The sequence below is a fragment of the Hyperolius riggenbachi genome, chromosome 8 (assembly GCF_040937935.1).
Source record: "Hyperolius riggenbachi isolate aHypRig1 chromosome 8, aHypRig1.pri, whole genome shotgun sequence".
Taxonomy (NCBI): domain Eukaryota; kingdom Metazoa; phylum Chordata; class Amphibia; order Anura; family Hyperoliidae; genus Hyperolius; species Hyperolius riggenbachi.
The window spans coordinates 67,857,875-67,879,967 of NC_090653.1; the positions used below are offsets into that span (position 1 = coordinate 67,857,875).

Sequence of the window (22,093 nt, forward strand, 5' to 3'; positions counted from 1 at the left end):
GTAGGTTGCTCTTCCTTGTGATAACAGATTTTCTGGTTTATGCAGGTTTATCTGGACACGCATCCCTTTACAGTTCTCCTGGATCCTCTCTCTGCTCTGCACACGCTTTGTGACCGCTTCCAATCTTACCATCTTCTTCGTAGCCTGGAAACCCACAGCCAAGGTCAGTAATAGGAGCATGACTAAAACAAGAAACTTGATGAGATACATGTAAACTAAAATAAAGCATCTTCCTAAAGTTAAAGAGGGGGAAGGGGAACATGGGAGGAAACCGAGAGCCAATATATTGTAGCAAGCTTTGACACAGAAATTAAGTAAAATTACATTTCATAACTTCGCCACTGAGATTTTTTCCTCACTTGTTGTCCCTTGAATACCTATGGAGCTTTGTGGCTTCAATGTAATAAATTAGGGTCTCTGCAACAAGAAAAGAAAGAAAGCAATACAAATTAGCCAGAGGTTTCAATTCTTTTCCAAGCTACAAAAACAGTTAATTTGTTGGTACATAAGGGGGAGGCACCCAGATAAAGATAATATGCTTTAAAACTGTTAAAAATGAGAGTCAATGGAAGGCTTACCTCTTCTGATGAACCCACCAAACTTCTAAGACTGATACGTTTATTGCACACAACAAATATAAAACAATGCGTTTCGTGGGTGTCTCCCTCTTAGGGACGGATCAAGACCAAGTTGCGCCTGGGGCAAGGTCAGGTTTTGGCGCCTAAAGGTCAGGTTTTGGCGCCTAAACTGCCATTCATTTTGCCGCCTTTTTAAGAATTCAACAAACTGCGCCTGGGGCAAGATACCCGCTTGCCCCCTCCTAGATCCGTCCCTCTTCTTCAGATCAATGACAAAAAAATGTACCAAGTGGCTTAGGGAATGGGAGTGAATGCCTCTAGAATCCCAATGGAGCTTTGTGGCTTTAATGTGAAAATTATGAGTCTCTGCAACAGGAAATGAAAGCGAGCAACAAAAATGAATCAGGGGTTTTAATAATTTAAAAGTTACAAAATAAGGTTTATTTGTTGATGTTACTGTTGCTCTTGGATAGATTGACTTACTTCCTGTCTAAACAGAAAGTAGTAGAAATGATAAATGGGGACACGGGACACCACACTATCCAAAGCTAAAACTAGATTATTGAATTGGGCTTTCAGTTCGGTTTGGGTTATTATACTGTAGTTGGTGTTATTGGAAATAGTATTTAGTGGTGTTAATCTTTGATGAAAATGTGTTTGTATGTTTTGTATCCTGCAGAGGTCAGTGCTGTGTTCTCCCCTCCATGCGTGGAGCTGATGACGAAACGCAGCGATGTCGTGGCACTTGTCAGAGCCAATCTAACCTTCCCTATCAGTATGTACATTATTATATACTACTGACACTGTGTGATTTTGCTATTTAGCTTCATTATCCACTTTGTTGAAAGAGTTATGTATTTAGTTGTCTGTCTGTTATTTACTGTCTTTCTGAGTTTATTAGATCAAACAATCCAAAACAGTCTGTATGCATGTTGGATTATTGTGGCTCTGTACAATTAACAAGCTGACACATCATTGCATTCCAGCGGTTCTGGAGGTGTGGCTAGCTTACAGGGACAACAAGGGATAATTTGCATATTCAGCAGTGATGCATTGTGGGAGACATCATATGCTCACTCCAAGCTGAATTATCGCTAATACCTTCTGTTTTAAGAAGGCAGACTTTTGATTTGCTTAACATTTTAGTAAGAGGGCTTTCTGGTCCTATGTAGCCCCTTAGACACTCCAGTGAGTTCTGGTTCACCATGAGCTTGCTGGGTAGTCTGTAACTCTTGGACTCCTTAGAAGACAACTAACCTGAAAGGGATATGGAGGCTGCCATATTTATTTTCTATTAAACAATGCAGATTGCCTGGCTGTCCTTCTGATCCTCTGTTTCTAATTATTTTGCTCATAGACTCTAAATTAGCATGAAGATTACATTTTTTTTTACAGAAATCTGACAAGATTAGAACCATGCTGGTTTCAGGTGTGTGAATCAGACACTACTGATGCCAGAATGATCAGAAGGATAGCCAGGCAACTGGTATTGTTTAAAAGGAAATAAATACGGCAGTCTCATTATCCCTCTCACTTCATGTTCCCTTTAAAGCAGGGGTCTCAAACTCGCGGCCCGCGGGCCATTTGCGGCCCTCGATACAATATTTTGTGGCCCTCGCCGGCAAAAGCTTCCTTATAGTTTGCTTCAGTGCTCCCAAGTAATCCGCCGCATCCCCGCCGCTAAACGAGGGCTGCAGAGCCCCCAAATCGCCCGGGGGGGGGGGGGGTAATCCGCCGGCATTTCCTGGAAGGGGCAGAGCTTTTAGCTTCAGCTCTGCCCCTCCTGACGTCAATTGCTGCACGGATCGCCGCCTCTCCCCTCTCTGTGAGGGAAGAGTGAGGGGGGCGGGAAGAGGCGGCGATGCGCCGTGATTGTGAAATTCCTTATGCGGCCCAGCCTCATCCTGACTTTGCCTCCTGCGGCCCACAGGTAAATTGAGTTTGAGACCCCTGCTTTAAAGGTACGTACACACGTCTGTGTCGTTCAAACCGGTCGTTTGAATAACAGTATGGTGTGTGTATGAGTGATCGTTAGACTGATAGCAGCAGTTTTGACTGATCCGTTTGGCGGATCCGTGGACTAGCTGTCGTTCAAACGAGGTACACACCATACAATTTTCTGTTAGATTCTTCTGTTAGATTTACCTACAACATGGAAAAAAGCTATCTGGCAGGTAAATCTAAGAGAAAATCGAATACCTAGGTCCGTACATGTGTAAAAAAAAGTCTTGTTGTTTGAAAGTCTGTTTCACACTAATAGATTTTCAAACGTCGTTTGATCAGTCATTTGATCTAGTCCATTGTTCTATCCAGTCCATTGACCAATCAAATGACATGCAAATTAGCTGTAATTAGCATTTCAAACGTTTTATCGTCTTTATGTACAAGGAGTCTGAACAACTTTTTGTTTCAATGACAATCGGGCATAAAATCAGACCTGTGTATGCACTTAACTCCTAATCCTCTCCTTCCCCGGTGTGGGACACATGTAATGCTGGGTACACACAATGCATTTTTTTGGTCGATTTTCTGTCCGATTGTTTTCTGATTCGATTCTGTTATCTTTTCTTATCTATTTCCATTCACTTCAATGAGAAATCGATCAGAAAAACAATCGAAAATAAGATCGGACATGTCGGAAATTATCTAGCGAACCATCTATCTAAAGGTGGCCATACACGTATAGATTTACAGCAGATTCAACCATCAGATAGATTTCTGTCAGATGCCTGTCAGGTCGAATCTGATAGGAATCTGATGCGTGCCGCACACTAGGAACAGATTTCCAATAGATTTCAGAATGAATTTCAGAAATCTATTGGAAATCTGTTGTACATCCATTAGATCCAATGCAACTCTATGATCGAAATTGACCACAAATCAATCGATCGATCAATCAGCAGTCGATTTCCTGAAAATCGACCAGTGTATGGGCCCCTTAACACAAAATTGTATGGTGTGTACCTAGAATTATATCCACATTATCTTTGCATAACATTCAAAAACCTCTCTGTGACTTGGTACGCACTGTATCATCTTTGGGGGCGTAACAGCAAAACCTTCTTGGGCCCCCCAAACATTAACACCCCTGTCCTGGGATAACCCTGAAGACCAGGAGGCCCATCTGCATGGAATCATGTTACAAGTATAACAACCACAATGACTCTGTGACCAGTAACCAGATTTACCGGCTTTTGTATCCTGTAGGGCTCTTTTCCACTGAGGATAATTCAATGCAAATCGCAAAACACTATCGATTTTTAAATCAGTAGGGTTGTTACTTTAAAATAGGAATCGCAGAAAGTATTCTCCATTTTTTCCGCAATTCTTTTTTTTTTGTGAAGCGCAGTCGCTTTTTGGAGTGATTTTAAGTGCCATTTCGCTTGTTTAAATATAAACGCATAATCGAAATCAATGAAAAATCACAATCGCTTGCGTTTCCATTAGGCGATTGCTAGTGGAAAAGAGCTCATAGAAAGTTTAATCATTGTTTGAAATCTCTGACCTTGAACGTGATCAGAGGAAGTGCCTTCCAGCATCTACAGTTCCTCTTGGTGTATTAGAACAGTTATTACACCTTATATTTTTCTTCAAAGCTCACATTACACATTATTAGTACCATGACTTCGCCATATACATACACAATGATGAACCACTATATTAAAACATTGATGGTTACTGTGAATAATATCAATTAAAGTAAACCTGGATTGAAATCCACTTCAGGTTTGATACTTACCTGAGTAGAGGGAAGGCTCTCGATAGAATAGAGCCTTCCCGTTCCTCTGCCCGGCCATTCTAATGCTGTTTGACCGCATAGCTGTTTGGAACTAGACTTGTGCATGCGCAGTAGTAATGCACACATCCTCGGAACCGGTCAAGGACATGTGTAGTTCCAAACAGCTGTTTGAAGAGCTTCACCAGATGACATCACTGGAATGATGGGCTAGATGGAGGGATGGGAAGACTCTACAGCAGGGGTCCCTAAACTTTTTCAGTCAAGGGCGGGGTCAACATACTTTAGACTGCTGGGGGGCCGGAACATACATACGATGTTGGAAAACATTACATTGAATCTAGGTATTGATTCCTCCCAATCATGCCCGGAGCAGCCATTCAGTCATGCGGCGTCTGTGCACCAGACTGTAAAGCATACTCAGGTGACAACCTGTCCTTTTGTTGGACAGCAGTGTCACCTGATGCAGAATTGCATTGGAAGCCAGCAGGGCCATATTTACCATAAGGCACTGCGGGCAAGTGCCTACAGGTGCCTGATGATGGGAAGACGGCTCACTCCCCTCTCCAAGCCCCTCTTTCCCTATGCAGAGTTCTGAAGAGAGTGTAAATGTTACTCACCCTGCTCTTGGCATTCCACTGAGGAGATCTCTCTTCAGTCAGGGGCACCACTAGCTACTTAATACTGAGGTGGTTCTTCTAGCTACCTAATATTAAGGGGCATCTGTAGTTACATACTGTATGACGGGCAAGGGAAGTAAGAGAGAAGTGACACCTGGGATAGCCAGCACTCTTGCGGTGCACTTCGGTTGGGGGTTTGTAAGTTCACGGAGGGGGAAATCTGGTGTGCCAGGACATCTGTGCCTATAGGCTCCTGTGAGGTAAATCCGGAAGCCAGCGAATGACTGCTTGCTGGTTTCTACAGTATGTGGATGGGTGGTGCCAGCACTGCTATTCTGTATGCGTGCCACTGATATTTAAAGGTGCATCTATAAGTTATACATTCTGTGTTTGGGGGGCCAGTGAAAAAGCCTCGGAGGGCCGCATTTGGCCCACGGGCTGTAGTTTGAGGACCACTGCTCTACAGTATCCAGAGCCTTCCCTCTAATCACTTCAGGTGTATTTTAACTTGTCACAATGTATCCACTTAAAGGAAAATCAGCAAAATCATGCTTCCCCATGATATGCTTACTTGAGGCTTCCTCCAGCCCCTTGCAGCCGACATGTCCCTCGCAGCATCTCCGCTCGCAGCCCAGGGTCCCCACCGGTGCAGAGTCCAACCTCCCATACTGCGCCTGTAAGAGCACTGCTGTCAATCAAGTCCACGTTGTCCGGAGTGTACTGCACAGGTGCAGTAGTTCTGTCCCAGGGCAGTACTCTGTGGACAACATGGACTTGTTTGACAGCGGCGCTCACACAGGCGCAGTAGAGGACGACCTCAAGGTCGGCCTCTGCACTGGTGTGGACCCCGGGCCAGCAGCTGTGAGTAGAGATGCTGTGTGGGACATATCAGCTACAAGGGGCTGGAGGAAGCCCCATGTAAGTTTATCATGGGGCAGCATGATTTGGCTGAAAACTCCTTTAAGGGGTGGATCATATTAAGCAACAAGGGAACAGTCAGTTCTTGAAGGTCAGGGCAAAATAGGGAAGTGTAAGGATATGAGTAGCTGACAAGGTCCAAATTGTGAAGGAAGGATAGGTGTCTGGGTTAGAACATCTCCTAATGGCAAGTCTTGTGAAGGTTTCTGGTATCCAGCTGGTCAGCACTTACCAAAATTGGTCCAAAGAAGGACAGCTGGAAAACCAGCAACAGAAACATGGGCACTCATTGATGTACAAGGGAAGCAAAGACTAGCACATCTGGTTCAGTCCAGTAGAAGAGCTACTGTAGCACAATTTGCTGAAAACATACTGGTTGCAGTTTGCTGTGTATGGGGCTGCAGAACGACTTGAGAAATTTGTTTTTTGGGTAATGGGATAGGTTCTCCAGTAAGCCGAAAAGTAAAACACACAAGTCAACCAGGAGCCTTAGGCATGCAGGGAGGCACTTGCACTTGCTTGGGTCCATGCCACAGAAACATGGACTGATTATGATGGCCACTCTCCCTAAAACCTCCTTACAACCTCCCAACATAGGTGTGATGATACCTACATGTACATGTACAGTGATGATACATGTACAGTAGGGAGATGGGAGGCACCCAAACAATATGTAAAGCAGTTAAAAACAGGTTATGAGGTCTAACCACATGTGATGTTATACCTTTTGCATGCTAATTAATTATTGTCTAAAACAGCATTCGGCCTTCTCTTTCAAAGGAGCTACTTTCATTTTAACCTGTTTTTAACTGTTTTATATATTTTTTAGGTGACTTCAAACTGTTTTGCATGCTATAGCTGCAAGGCAGTCAGAGTGCCCATGTTGACCCCTGTTCATTGTCAACACTCAACAGTGGCTGGACAGGGATACTCCCATGAGTATCAGAACTGGACCATGGAAAATGGTGCTGTTACAAGACTGATTCATGGAGGCCCCACCTAACAACGTACAGGACACAAAGGATTCTCTGCTAACCTCCTGGTGCCACATATCACGGGTCACCTTCTGAGGTCCTGTAGTGTCCATGCCTCGGTGGGTCAGAGCTTATTTGATGGCACAAAGACGAGGACTAAAAGAATAGTCGAAAATGATTTTTATCTATTATATTAGTCATCATATTGGGGTAAGTTCCCCACCCCCCTTTAAAATGTTTTTAATCCTTTTACACGTCTTTTGGGGCGTCTCTCTCCCAGTGCCACACCTCCAAACCTCCTTGAGGGTTGTTTTTTAATTTTCCCTTTTACTAACTTATATTTTGCAGTGCGTCCTAACAACAGCAAAGTAAGTCATCCCACCATGGGTGGGTGGCTCCACCACATTCAAGCTGAAACCCTTGATTGCCTTTCTGCAACCTAGTTTTTTGAGCACTCATTTGTTGATGTACTACAACATAAGGGGCTCCCGATTCTCTCCTGTTTGATTTTTTTGTTACCTTCCCTTGGAAGAACAACAGGTATTCCGACCCCCAGCAACATCATATGTTATATGCATGTGCTGAACGCATATATGTTTCTTGAGTTCAGGTCTGCATTAGAGATGTCGCAAACCTCCGATTTTCGGTTCGCGAACCTTCGCGGAAGGTTCGGTTCGCCGAAAAGTTCGCGAACCACAATAGACTTCAATGGGGATGCGAACTTTGAAAAATAGAAAAAATTATGCTGGCCACAAAAGTGATGGAAAAGATGTTTCAAGGGGTCTAACACCTGGAGGGGGGCATGGCGGAGTGGGATACATGCCCAAAGTCCCGGGGGAAATCTGGATGTGACGCAAAGCAGCGTTTTAAGGGCAGAAATCACATTGAATGCTAAATTGCAGGCCTAACGTGCTTTCAAACATCCTGCATGGGTATACATCAATCAGGGAGTGTAATTAGAGTTCTGATTCACACTGACGCACCAAACTCACTGTGTAACGCACCGCAAACAGCTGTTTGCGTAGTGACGGCCCTGCTGGACTGGTGCGCACCATGGCGAGAGTGTAGTTCGTGGCGGTTTTCAAGCCCATATGGTCGGGCTGTGGTAGCTCAATGATAGAACAACAGTGACTGTCCACCTGATCAAATTTGGTCTGTCCACAATGAAGCAACGACCTTATTATCTTCTTGTATGTAGGTAGGCATAGGTAGGTGTCCCAGTAGTTAGCTAGGCATAGGTAGGAGACCCAGTATAGGTAGGTAGGCATAGGTAGGTGTCCCAGTAGTTAGCTAGGCATAGGTAGGAGACCCAGTATAGGTAGGTAGGCATAGGTAGGTGTCCCAGTAGTTAGCTAGGCATAGGTAGGAGACCCAGTATAGGTAGGTAGGCATAGTTAGGTGTCCCAGTAGTTAGCTAGGCATAGGTAGGTGTCCCAGTAGTTAGCTAGGCATAGGTAGGAGACCCAGTATAGGTAGGTAGGCATAGGTAGGTGTCCCAGTAGTTAGCTAGGCATAGGTAGGAGACCCAGTATAGGTAGGTAGGCATAGGTAGGTGTCCCAGTAGTTAGCTAGGCATAGGTAGGAGACCCAGTATAGGTAGGTAGGCATAGGTAGGTGTCCCAGTAGTTAGCTAGGCATAGGTAGGTGTCCCAGTAGTTAGCTAGGCATAGGTAGGAGTCCCAGTATAGGTAGGTAGGCATAGGTAGAAGTCCCAGTATAGGTAGGTAGGCATAGGTAGGTGCTACAGTAGTTAGCTAGGCATAGGTAGGAGACCCAGTATAGGTAGGTAGGCATAGGTAGGTCCCCCTAGTATAGGTAGGTAGGTAGGTGTCCCCGTATAGGTAAGTAGGTGCCCCAGTAGTTAGGTAGGCATAGGTAGGTGTCCCAGTATAGATAGTTAGGCAGGGCCTGGCTGGCACAGTAATAACAATTACCAAGGTCCAGTTGCAACAGATAGGGCTGTATAATTCAGTGAGCAACACACACAAAAAAAACACATCAGGAAAACATTAGAGCTCTCAAAAGAGCTGTTGAGGGGTGCTATTTTAGCAATAACAATCAGCCAGGAGCAAGCCAAGAGCCTAACTAATCTTTCCCTAGGAGAACAAGTCTGCAGCAGCTGTCACTAGTCTGTCTCTAGCAGGCACACGAGTGGGTGTAATGGCCGGCAAACCTGCTTTATATAAGGGGGGGTGGGGCTCCAGGGCTTAGTGTAGCCTGAATGGCTACAATGTGCCTGCTGACTGTGAAGCAGAGGGTCAAAGTTGACCCTCATAGTGCATTATGGGGCGAATCGAACTTCCGCAAAAGTTTGCTTGGCCCAGGCGAACGCAAACCCCCAAAGTTCGCCTGGAACCGTTCGCTGGCGAACCGTTCGCTACATCTCTAGTCTGCATTGAACAGGTTAAGAATGGGTTTAATTGCAGTTCATTCATGTGAAAAAAAATCATAAAATATCCGTGAATGACCTCACATGACTGCCTGTGCTGTCTGTGTCAGTCTGTGATGTGATGCGGAGTACCGGTTTGAGGCAGTTCCTGATGTCCTGTACATATAAGGAGGTGACCGAGCCTCCCTACTGTAATAGTCCCTTATCTGTACCGATGGGTGGAGAGCAGCGCCTGCATCTGTGTCATATGCACACCGGGAGCAAAGTTCTTTGGGAGTGTCAGTCACAACAGCATTGTGTACACCAGCTATGCTACAGGTGTGACTGACGGTATGGTTACGTCTTTGGACTCTGCGTGTGTAATATTGTTTGTATAGGTAGCACGGCGCTCTATGTATTTTGGTGAAAAGGCCTGAGTGCATATTACCGAGTGTCCAGGAAGCCGTCAGTATTTGGAGATGGTTTCTACAGATACGTAATGGTTGACATTAACAGCATTGTCGCTGGGCTTAATCATGATACTGCTCCATTATATTATCAGCCCCACAGTTCAATGACTCTTGGCAAACACTGCAGACTACATGTGGCATGCGGGGCGGAGGAGGTGCAGCTCTAATTCATTAACCCCTCAAGGACCATGGACTCTGCAGTGAGGTACCTGTTCGTGAAAGAGGCAACATGTTAAAGCGGCAGACTGCTAGATCGCCCTTGTGTCCGCCTATTGAGGAAATTGTTATAATCAGTTAAATGATACTGCTGTTTGCAAATGGAGAGAAGCTGCACGAAGGACTGGGAGCCAACATTAAAACAGATTAAAAGTGGGAGGTAGTGGTGGACTTACCTCCGAATAGATGATACGATTAGTCTTATTTCCCAAAAATATAAACTTTATTGGAGCACATTCCAGTTTGGTGTGACACATTTGCGGGTCACATCCGCTTCTTCACGCAATAAGGAAGAAACTGGGAGGCACAAAACAATGTCAGGATTTACATGTTTGGCAAATGGCGTAGTTTAGGGCACTAGAACTTCTGTGCCTATAACCTCCTGGGATTTAAATCCAGCCTAAGGCTAAGCAAGAACCCCCCTTCTATCTCACATAGGGAGGAGATGGTGGGCAAGGCCATTTCTATGTTCAGAGTGAACGACTGGCCGGTCTACCGCCTCTCCTCCCAGATTCTCCCTCCCTACTTCCTGTGAGTTATAGTGGCAGAAGGGGAGGAGTTTAGACTAATCGCCATTTGCTATTCAGTCTAACCATGCGCTATATAACAATCACACTTGACATCAGAATAGCAAACCTGGCCAATTATGTCATAAAAAAAGAATAATAAATGGGTTATGTGTAATACACAAAACTTTGTGCATTTTAGATTATGTTCTGTTCTGCACAACATGCATTAAATAACAGGAGCCTGAACTTAGACTCAAACTACATTAAAAGTGGTGTTTCTGTCACACTTGGCCATTACACACCCATATTGTTTGACTAACCTCCTACCCAAAGGCTTGTCAATAAGGGCCTCACGGAACTATGTGTGGGCCTTCCTGAATAGGCAGCTGAAGTACATACTACTGAGTCATTCTAAAACAATAATTAACATTGTTGTATACAGATTCCTTTTAAAGCATTGGCTCAGAAATCCTTGAACTAGATTTACAAAGCGCTTATTGAATGATGCAGTCTAGTTCTGGATTAAACAGCGTGCAGTTACAACAAAGCAAGACATGTAGTCATGTGGTTGTCTGGGCAGTCTTGCCCTCATCAAGATAAGACAACATATCTCCAGTTGTTATTACTACATAGGAGCTATGATATCTCTAGTTTCTATAGGGGGCTGTACACTTGACAATTTTACCTGTCTATATCCGGCAGATTTGAACACTGTGATCAAATCTGCTAGAAATCAGTACAGCAAACGATGCTCGATCGATTTCCACCCAAACTTTGTTGAGATGGAAAATTTTGCTAGATCGGCAGTCAGTTAGCAGCACATCGCTAGACACGTTTGATTGGGCAACGACTGATGCAGAGTGTTGGCAGCACTGTCACCTGTCTCGCCTGTCATATGACAAACTTAAGTTCAGACGCTAGAGGTCCAGCGTGCATGCTGCCAAACCTCTAGTGTTTAAAGAGAACCCGAGGTGGGTTCTAAGAATTCAGTGGTGTAGCTAAGGAGCTGTGGGCCCCGATGCAAGTTTTACAGTGGGGCCCCCCAAGCACTCTATACATAACAATTGATACAGTGCACCAAAACCTGCCAATGACAACTACAGTGTCAGAAATGCAAGAAGGGGATGGGGAACAGTTTGTTTATGATTACCACTATTTAAAGAGTGATTATTATGAGCACAGGAACAATAGAGAGCTAATACTGTAATTGAGGGAAGGCCCTTTGGGGCCCCTCTGGCCTAAGGGCCCCGATGCTATCGCTACCTCTGCAACCCCTATTGCTACGCCCCTGTAAGAATCCTAGTAGCACACAGAGGCTGGGTCTGCACATAATGCCCACCCTCTGTTGCTATACAGCGTCCCCCCAGGCCCCCCACCTGTGCTCTGCTGTCCCCATAAATCAAACGCCGTGCTAGCAACATCCCTAGCCGGCTGTTTACCTCTTGATGTGTCAGTCTCGCCGCTCCCCCGCCTCCACTATGTCGCCGCTCCCTGCCTGCGTCCCTTCTCTCCCTGCTGATTGGAGGGAAGGGATGCAGGCGGGGAGCGGAGATATGGAGGAGGCGGGGAGCAGCGAGACTGACACATCCAGAGGTAAACAGCCGGCTAGCGACACACTGTGTGTCGCTAACACGGCGTTTGATTTATGGGGCAGCAGAGCGCAGGGGGAAGGGGGGGCTGTATGGCAACAGAGGCTGAGGCAGGGAACACACTTGACTGTTTTCGTGCGCGTTTTCTGCACGGAAAAACTGAGAACTCATGTTAATCAATGTGCTAGTTCACACTTACTGTGTTGTTCGCACACAGAAAAAAAACTGACATTCTGCATGATGACTCTGCACATTTTGGCAGTTTTCTCTATCAATTACATCAGCTGCTGTGAAAAAAAACGTGCACGTTTTCCTGCATAGAAACACACTTGGTGTGCAGAAAAAGTATGCAGAAAAACGCGCGCGGAAAACTGAAAGTCAAGTGTGTTCCCTGCCTGAGTGTTATATGCAGACCCAGCCTCTGTGTGCTATTAGGATACTTAGAACCCACCTCGGGTTCTCTTTAAACTTTTGTCACATGACACAGGAAGGATGGGCCTCGCAGCATGGAGAAAAGCCACCGGACATGGGAGGAGGCAGGCCATTGAGAGAGCTTTGCTGTCAACATCCAGGGGAAGCACAGATGGGAAGCAAAGTCTGGCTGTACTACTTCAAAGACCTATTCAGAGATATTCCTCAAAAATAGATTAAATTCCTACAGGGTAAAAAGTCTAGCAGCACAGATGGAATTCTACCAGCAATGATCAAATATGGCTTCCCTCAAATACATGTTGCAATATGGAAACAATTCAAACTGGTTCTGTACGCTGGTCACATCCCTGAAGTCTTGAATGAAGGACTAATGGCCCATACTCACGGGCTACAATTGTCGCCGCAACACGCGGCGCGCGCATGTTGCGGCGACAGGTCGCCCGTGAGTATGCGGCGTTGCACTGGCGCGCACCCCGAACTGTCGCTCATCGCTGATGTCGCCAGGCGATTGAACCGCTCAATCGCCTGGCGACAGTTGCCGCCGCAACTCCGCCGCAACTGTCGCTACAGCAACAAGATAGGAATACATTAGGCTTCCGGCGGGGGGAGGAGCAACAGCGACAGCTTCCGCCGCATCAGTTGCCAGTTCCCTCCGCCGTGTGTATGCGGAGGGACCTGGCGACGAGCTGTCGCCGGCCTGTCGCGCACACGCTCACGTGTGCTGGTGACAGGCCAAAAAAGTTGCCCGTGAGTATGGGCCATTACAACTCCCATATAAAAGATTGGAGCTCACATATGACCCAGCCGGGCCAGCCCACTACAGAGGCATCTGTGTGAGCAGCACACTGGGAAAACTGTTCAACAGCATCCTAAAGGGAATCCTCACCTTTATTACACAGCACAATGTTCTCAGCACAAGACAAGCAGAAATAGTACCAAACCATTGCACCTCCAACCACATCTACACCCTGTACAACTTTATCAAGCACCATGTACGCAGGCCATAGAATGGGAAAATATTTGCCTTTCTTGTGGACTTAATAGGGCTTTTGATTCAGTGTGGCATCGTGCATTATTTTTGAGACTCCTATAAAGCAGAATAGGAGGAAACACATACGATTTAATAAAGAGCTCATACACTGGGAATAAGTGCAGTGTGAAAGTAAATGGGAAAAACACCTTTTTTCCCCCAGGATCAGGACTCAGGAGGTAAAGCTGGTCACTAACGGTCCAATTTCTAGCGAAAAATCGTTCGATCGATCAGAAATTCTGATCGGACGAAAAATCGTTCACTACACCATCAACTAACCAATGTTTAATTCCTATCTATCACGACCACCAAGAAAATCCAAATTTTCGTTCGATGAAAATTCATTCGGGCGACATTTTTTTCACTCATTCATAATCGATTGTGTCCACCAATGGAGATTATTTACAACCAATCCGATCAGAATTTCTGATCGCTCGAACGATTTTTCGCTAGAAATTGGACTGTTAGTGGCCAGCTTTAGACAGGCCTGTAGCCTAAATCCAAGCCTGTTCAACATATACATCAATGCATTGGCCTCTGCCCTAGATGCCTCATCAGCACCAGGACTCACCTTACCATGGCACAACAGTGGAGTTTCTACTTTATGCAGATGACCTCTTATTATCACCAACAGAGTGGACTGCAAGACAGCATGAAATCCTGGCAAAATTAAGTACAACATGGACCCTCCCCATTTATCCAAAATCATGGTGTTCCAGAGGAAAAACACAAAGTCAGCCCAGAACCCATCCTCTAGACTCAATGATTGTAACATCAGCAGAACTGACAAATATACCTACCTTGGTCTGAAAAACAACTGGAAGCATTGATCCAGCCATAGAGGCCCTAAAAGTCTAAGCATGCTGAACATTCTGTGCCGTCAGGAAAGAAATGGACCACCTCAAACCACTGGTAAAGGTCTGGCTGATTGTTCTTGACAGTGTCACCACCATAACAATACTCTATGGAAGTGAAGTATGTGGCCCTATCAACTACCCAGGGAATCTAACTCAACAGAAATACTCTACCCGGAATATTGAAAACACCTTCTCCACATCCATCGGAGTGCCTCAAACATTGCCTACCGAGCTGTGCTGTGTAGATTTCCATTACTGCTTGAGATACAGAAGAGCATGTTGTCCTATTAGACCCACCTACAAAACAGCAGCTCTGATTCACTCCTCTATAAAGACATGATGCACAATGAAGGCCAAGAAAAGCTACGTGCCGTGAAAGAAGTGGTCAGCTCTATGTTAACCCCAAATCCACATCCACGGGTCCAAACAAGACCTCAGATAAAACACACCACAACCAAGAGCAAAGAAGACGATGGATAACTGGATGAGAGAAGTAAAACTGCCCTACAGTGAGACCATTAACTGGCCTCATACTGGAAAAATTTTTGAAAACCCCGGAGGCAAATCATGAGTGTTTACAGACTGAATGCTCACAATCTGGAGATCAAATCCGGGAGACACAGACATACAAACCCAGGAGATTAGACTGTGCCAACACTGTGACCAGAGGACCCTAGATGAGGCTCACTTCCTGCTGCACTGCCCCATATACACTGCAGTGCAACCAGGGACACCTATTCTGCTGGACCTTATCCCAGACTTTAACTCCGTAGGGGATGAGAGAAAACTTTACATTCTACTGGGAAAGGAGAAATCCACAGTGAGAATCACTGCACACTATGGGCTCGATTCACAAAGCGGTGCTAACCCAGTTAGAGACTTTAGGCGTGATAACCATTGCACCACACTGGTGAAAAGCCAGTTTAGGCGTGATAAGTTTAGGTGTGATAAGTTTAGGTGTGATAAGTTTAGGCATGATAAGTTTAGATAAGTGTAGATAGCGTGCAAAGTCCCGCACGCAAAGCAGCGCCATTAAACTCTATGCGAAGTGCACCAGACTTTGCAAGCGCAAAACTTTTGATCAGCTGTGCACTGCGGTGCTAACGCAGTTGGTGCTTAAACTTATCATGCCTAAACTTATCACACCTAAACTTATCATGCCTAAACTTATCACACCTAAACTTATCACACCTAAACTTATCATGCCTAAACTGAGTTTAGGCGTGATCAAGGGCTTTTCACCAGCGTGCTAACTGTTAGCACCGCTTTGTGAATCAGGCCCTATGTCACAGCATGTCACATGATGAGAGCAGCATAAATGAACTGTGTACCTAAAAATTACCACAAACTGCTTACCCCACACGAACACCTTAAGGGTCAGCCCTTTCAAGTTCCCCATTTCTCCTTACTTTGGCAATAGCTGTATGTATTTGTGTCGTGTCAATAAAGTTCTTTTTGATTTGATCTGTTTCTATTATTAATCTATACTGTATATAAGCATCTTACACAACTATTGTCACAACTACAGCTGCAATAATTTGTATTTGTGATAAGGTTCCTGCTTGTTTTGTTTTTTTCTTACTGGTCACACTGTTTATATTGTGGTGTCAATGCATTTAAATGATCCTGTGAAGAGTTGAAGGTTTCTAATCTAGTATTATTAATCGTTGTGTACCTTGCACATTGCCCTGGCAGACGTGTCGGGGCATTCAGATGTCAACTATTCCTCAATGACTGTGATTAGCAGCACTTATTTTGGTTTTGCCCCAAATTCTTACAGACTTAAAGGTGCGTACACACGCACTACAGCAGCCAACGACGGGTCCGTCGGCACCTCCCGCTGGGCAGGTTTTCAGCAGACTGTAGTGCATGTGTACGCACTGTCGGCGGACTGATAAGGCTGTTCCTGAACGATCTGCCCCGCGGATGGTTGAGGAACAGCCTTATCAGTCCACCGACAGTGCGTACACATGCACTACAGTCTGCTGAAAACCCGCCCAGCGGGAGGTGCCGACGGACCCGTCGTTGGCTGCTGTAGTGCGTGTGTACGCACCTTTAAGTCTGTAAGAATTTGAGGCATGACTATGTAGTCTGTAAAGCGATGAGGAAAACATTGGGTCTTTATAAATACATTATAACAATATTATTAATAATAGTGTGTTGGTCAGCCTTAATCTGGGACATTTCTAGGGACAGGCCATCCAGCCATAGTGCTGTGGTGCCCTCTGGTGAATAGTGCATCATACTCACCCTCTGTATTAATGAAATTCAGCATGCAGCACAGTATATTCCAACTTTTGCAGTGCCCCTCTTAAGTCTTGCAGCTTGTAGTGTAATCCTTATCTAATGCTAGTCCACCCATCTCCTGCCCTCTGTCCATGTATATTTGCAGAGGAGGAGGAGAAGGGGGCGGGGTTGTTGTGCCTGGGGTACCACATGGGTCAAAAATGGTGCTGACATTAGTTAACAATCTTCAGGCTTGGTAAGTGTCAAGAGGCATACCTGCATTTGGCAGGATTGGCACTGTTTACAACCATTAATATCAGTCATCGTTTCAGCAGGAATACAGGGTTCAGGAAGAGAGCTTTCCCTTATTAAACCAAACATGTAACTTAAAAAAAAAGTTACATACTTATCCATGTAGAGGCTTCCTATGTCCTTGACTCCACTGCCACAGGCTGGAACCCTCTTCTAGTTTGTGGCCAGGCTCTCCTTCATGTATGAGCGTGGGCATGGAGCGCGGCCATAAAAACTTTTCCAACAAGCTCTTGTCGGATATGTCTGGAGGGCTCCTGCACGGCAGTGGTGGGCTCCAAGATGGAACAGCAAGCCACTGATCCATCCAAGGGCTTCCCTCTACGTGAGTAAATAGGTAGCTTTTCTTTTTCTAAACTACATGAAACCCTCCTGTTCTCTAGCTTGGTCACCTCCTCTTATTGGCCTATCCAAGACTTCTGTCTGAGTGTCACCTCTCCTATACAGCTTCATAATATTAAAGTAGGCTGCAAATACAGAGTTTTCACAAGTATTGTGAGCATTAGTACCACCTACGTATGATGGATGTATCCATGCAGAGGATACTGTAGTAAGTGATGGTGGCATTATTACATGGATGGGATTACTCTGGTAATACTAACACTGGATAGTTTTCCTGTGTTAGTTTCTCCTGGAGAGCTAGAGCTATGATGTCACATTGAATGTGTTTCTTTTCTCTTTTTCCAGTTTGCAAAACACGTGTGGCTCATGGTCCGCGCTCACATGAGGTAGGTATTGTGATTGGCTGGCAAGATGTGTGCACCTTTCATATTTTTACCTTCCCTCTCTCTCTCTCTCTCTCTCTCTCTTTCTCTCTCTCTCTCTCTCTCTCTCTCTCTCTCTCTCTCTCTCTCTATATATATATATATATATATATATATGTGTGTGTGAGATTTGTTTTCCTTTTTGACTGGATACATTAAAAATAAACTCATTGGGCTTGATTCACTAAGACAAATAGCAATCCTTATCAGAGATAACACGCCTTATCAAAGTTAACACGCCTTATCAGAGTAGCATAGCGAGAGCTATGAACTTATGCCTGCTAATTGGCAATGACGAGAGCTCCACTCGTCCTGCCCTGAGTCGCCGCGGGTTCATAGCACTCGCTATGCTACTCTGTTAAGGCAGGTTAACTTTGATAAAGCGTGTTATCCCTGATAAGGCCCGTTAACTCGGATAAGGCATGTTATCTCTGATAATGTGTGTTAACTCGGATAAGGCATGCTATTTGTCTTAGTGAATCAAGCCCAATGTGAGATACATATGTGGGCTGCCATGTTTATTTCCTTTTAAACAATACCAATTGCCTGGCAGTCTTACTGAGATGTACGCACGATACAACTTCCTGTCAGATTACCCATCATTCAGATGGGAAATTGCATCATGTGTACCCAGCGTAAAACCAGCATGCAGCGTATGTTTTCGGATTTTTGTCAGAAACATCTTATCTGCACGTTTGTTTAGGGTCTATGGCTAAAAGTATTAGAAGCAGTGGACCAGCAGAATAGCCAGGTAATGTGCATTGTTTACAAGAAAAGAAATATGGCAGGCTTCATACGTCTCTCACCTCAAGGAGCTGTCAGCCATACTATTTCAGAAAAAAACACACATATATAAGTAGATAAATATTTGCTCTACTTAAATAACATAATATGTATTGCACGGTCCACATTTTTATTTTAGTGATTCTTCTATATTAAAAAAAATTAAAAAAAACCTTCTTAGGAGTCTCTATTTTAACCATGTCTACCTTGAAGCCAATCCTAATGTTATTTCCTCCCTTACTCTCTTCTGCTAGATTGTGTATGCATTGCCCGCCCTCTTCCCAGTCTTCAGGCACTCCCCAGCTCTGCAATAGAAAGTGCATTGTCTCAACATGAGAAATATTGGCCAATCAGAGAGGAACAGAGGTGTGGGAGGGAAAAACAGTAGGAAAAGTGGCTTCAGCCAATCAGGCTGCATTAGTTAAGTCTGAAAGGGGAAAGTAGAAAAGCAAAAAAGGACAACACAGCATGCCTTGCAACTTCTTTTGTGCAGCAATGTACCAAAGAAGAGTCAGGGAAACTGGGGAAAGATCATTTATCAACAAGAAAAGTAATAATGATTTTTAAGTTTTGGATTGCTTGATTAGCATCCTTATTACTTGTTTACCAGATAAAAATAAAGAATTGATTTTTGATTTTATGCCCGACAGTTACACTTTGAGCTTTACCGTCAACAAGTAAAGAAAAAATTTAAAAGACAACTAAACTGAGAGGGATATGGAGACTGCCATGTGTATTTCCTTTAACCACTTGAGGACCCACCCTTTACCCCCCCTTAAGGACCAGCGCTGTTTTAGCTGATCTGTGCTGGGTGGGCTGTGCAGCCCCCAGCACAGATCAGGGTGCAGGCAGATCGCCCCCCTTTTTTCCCCACTAGGGGGATGATGTGCTGGGGGGGTCTGATCGCTCCTGCCTGCCTGGGTGTTGCGGGGGGGGGGGGGAACCTCAAAGCCCCCCTCCGCGGCGAAATTCCCCCCCTCCCTCTCCTCCCTCCCTTCCCCGGAGATCCGAGGCTGCACAGGAACGGAGCAGCGTTGTACGAATGTAAACAAAGCGGATTATTTCCGCTTGTGTTTACATGTAGCCTGCGAGCTGCGATTGGCGGCCCGCAGGCTATTCACGGAGCCCCCCGCTGTGAAATGACAGGAAACAGCCGCTCACGCGAGCGGCTGCTTCCTGATTAATTAGCCTGCAGCTGGCGACGCAGTACTGCGTCGCTGGTCCTGCAGCTGCCACTTTGCCGACGCGCGTTATGAGTGCGCGGTCGGCAAGTGGTTAAACAATGCACATTGCCTGGTTATACTGGTGATCCTCTTCCTCTAATACTTTTAGCCGTAGACCCCAAACAAACATGCAGATCAGGTGTTTCTGACTGGATTAGCTTCATGCTGGTTTCAGGTATGTGATTCAGACACTACTTCAGCCAGAAAGATCAGCAGGATGCCAGGCATCTGGTATTTTTTTTTAAATTAATAAATGTGGCAGCCACCATATCCCTCTCAGTTCAGTTGTCCTTCAAAGCGGACCAGAACTCAGAACTTCCTCTCTGCTCTAAAAGATAAGCAACAACATAATAGCCTTTAAAGGAAAACATTTCTTTGCTACGACTCATACAAATTCTGCAAGAAATCTGCAGTGTGTCTACTCCCTGCTTTCATAGAAGCAGACATAGGGTTAACATTCTGTGTTTACCATTTAGCTGCTCTGCCATAGCTTCCAGCGAACACAGCTGAGAGATCAAATTACAATGGTGATTAGTCACAGAAGAGGGGGGAATTAGACAGGCCAATATATCTGAATACATACAGGGTGCATTTCTCTATGTTTTCCTACTGCCCTGTGCAAGCGTTCAGGTACACTTAAAAGTACACCTGTCACTAGCTTTATCTCTTGATTTTTATTATGTCATGGCTGTTTACAATGACACAATATCTTTGCAGCAAGCCCTTTTTCAGGTTACTCTAAGGTCTACTATGCCTTGAAAGGTGTAGTGACACTTCCCCCAGAGCCTACTGAGGGTGACTGGCTGGAGGCACTGTCAATGCATGACAGATCTTTGGACTTTCAGGTTGACTTGAATGAGTGTTTCCTGGATGTTCCCCTGGCCTACCAGCACTTTACTTGAGTAAAATTAGTGACAGGTGTATATTATCGGGCCAACCCCTGAAAAGCAGTGGCGTAGCTAAGGAGCTGTGGGCCCCGATGCGAGTTTTACAATGGGGCCCCCCAGGCACTCTATACATAACAATTGATACGGCGCACCAAAACCTGCCAATGGCAACTACAGTGTCAGAGGTGCAAGAAGGGGATGGGGAAGAGCTTGTTAATGTTTACCACTACTCAATGTATATATAGAAGTGATTATTATGAGCACAGGACCAATAGAGAACTAATACTGTAGTTGAGGGAGGGCCCTTCGGGGCCCCTCTGGCCCAAGGGCCCCGATGCGGTCGCTACCGCTGCACCCCCTATTGCTACGCCCCTGCTGAAAAGCATGATGTTTCTATGGAATTCCAGCAATGAGATCTCTCTCTACCAGCATAAATAGCTTCACTCCCTTATTCCATTGCAGTGCTAACCAAAGAAGCAGCAAGTCACAGCTTGAAAACACACCCCTTGTAGTCACATGTGCATGAAGCTGGGAGAGTGATTGCTCCATCAGATTAAGTCACACCTCCCTGCCAAGTAACAGCCTATCATGGCTTCTTCAGACTTTTTGAAGGAGCAGGGGCAAACCCAGGATTTTCAAGGGGGGATTCCTGAAAGGTCTATAATAATATGGTAGGTAGGGCATCATACTGGGTACACACAGTGCAATTTCCTATCCATTTGAGGGGATCTTTGGCACGTCCGATCTGCTCCTGATCGACAACGGGATCGATCAGGAGCAATTTGGATACAGATAATAATGAGGACAGCTGACATCTGTAATGAAGGAGAAAGTTTACTAGCACACAGCAGGGGGACAGGACTGTGCTCATACCTGGCTCTGTGCTTTGCCAAGTTCCCCAGAGCTGCTCCATGCTCTGTACACACGCTGTTGCTCCATGCTCTGTACACACGCTGCTGCTTCATGCTCTGTACACACAATGCTGCTCCATGCTCTGTACACACGCTGCTGCTCCATGCTCTGTACACACGCTGCTGCTCCATGCTCTATACACACGCTGCTGCTCCATGCTCTTTACACACACTGCTTCTCCATGCTCTGTACACACGCTGCTGTTCCATGCTTTGTACACACGCTGCTGCTCCATGCTCTGTACACACGCTGCTGCTCCATGCTCTGTACACACGCTGCTGCTCCATGCTCTATACACACGCTGCTTCTCCATGCTCTGTACACACACTGCTGCTCCATGCTTTTTACACACACTGCTGCTTCATGCTGTACACATGCTGCTGCTCCATGCTCTGTACACATGCTGCTGCTACATCTAAAGTCAACTGTAGCCAGGAAGTAAAAGGGGCAGTGGTGTGAGCTGCAGGATGCCTGCAGACAGTCTGGTGTCTAAACTTGTGCCTGTCCCCAGACACTGCACTGGCCCTGATCTGAGGAACAGTAATCCTAAACTTGCCTATGGAGGAGGAGAAATGAGGATGGAAAGATCAGGCAGAGGAGGAGATGATTATCTTTAATTTGGTGCACCAGATATCTTCCTTTTTAAATTGAAAAATACCCTACTTTTTGATTCAATACTTTTTCTGCCTAAT

General features: G+C 45.4%; 1 protein-coding gene across 2 annotated transcripts in view; it reads left to right on the forward strand.

Annotated features, from left to right (window-relative positions):
* The window catches only part of LOC137528880 (inositol-tetrakisphosphate 1-kinase-like), a 70,615-nt gene that overhangs the window by 32,513 nt on the left and 16,009 nt on the right, over nucleotides 1-22,093 (forward strand). The window contains exons 4-7 of one of the 2 annotated variants that reach the window (XM_068250602.1): nucleotides 46-163; nucleotides 1,258-1,353; nucleotides 17,520-17,560; nucleotides 18,300-18,347. In XM_068250602.1, the coding sequence (XP_068106703.1) occupies nucleotides 46-163; nucleotides 1,258-1,353; nucleotides 17,520-17,560; nucleotides 18,300-18,347 (303 nt within the window). The remainder of the gene's footprint in view (nucleotides 1-45; nucleotides 164-1,257; nucleotides 1,354-17,519; nucleotides 17,561-18,299; nucleotides 18,348-22,093) is intronic. The other variant, XM_068250603.1, reaches the window with a different exon arrangement.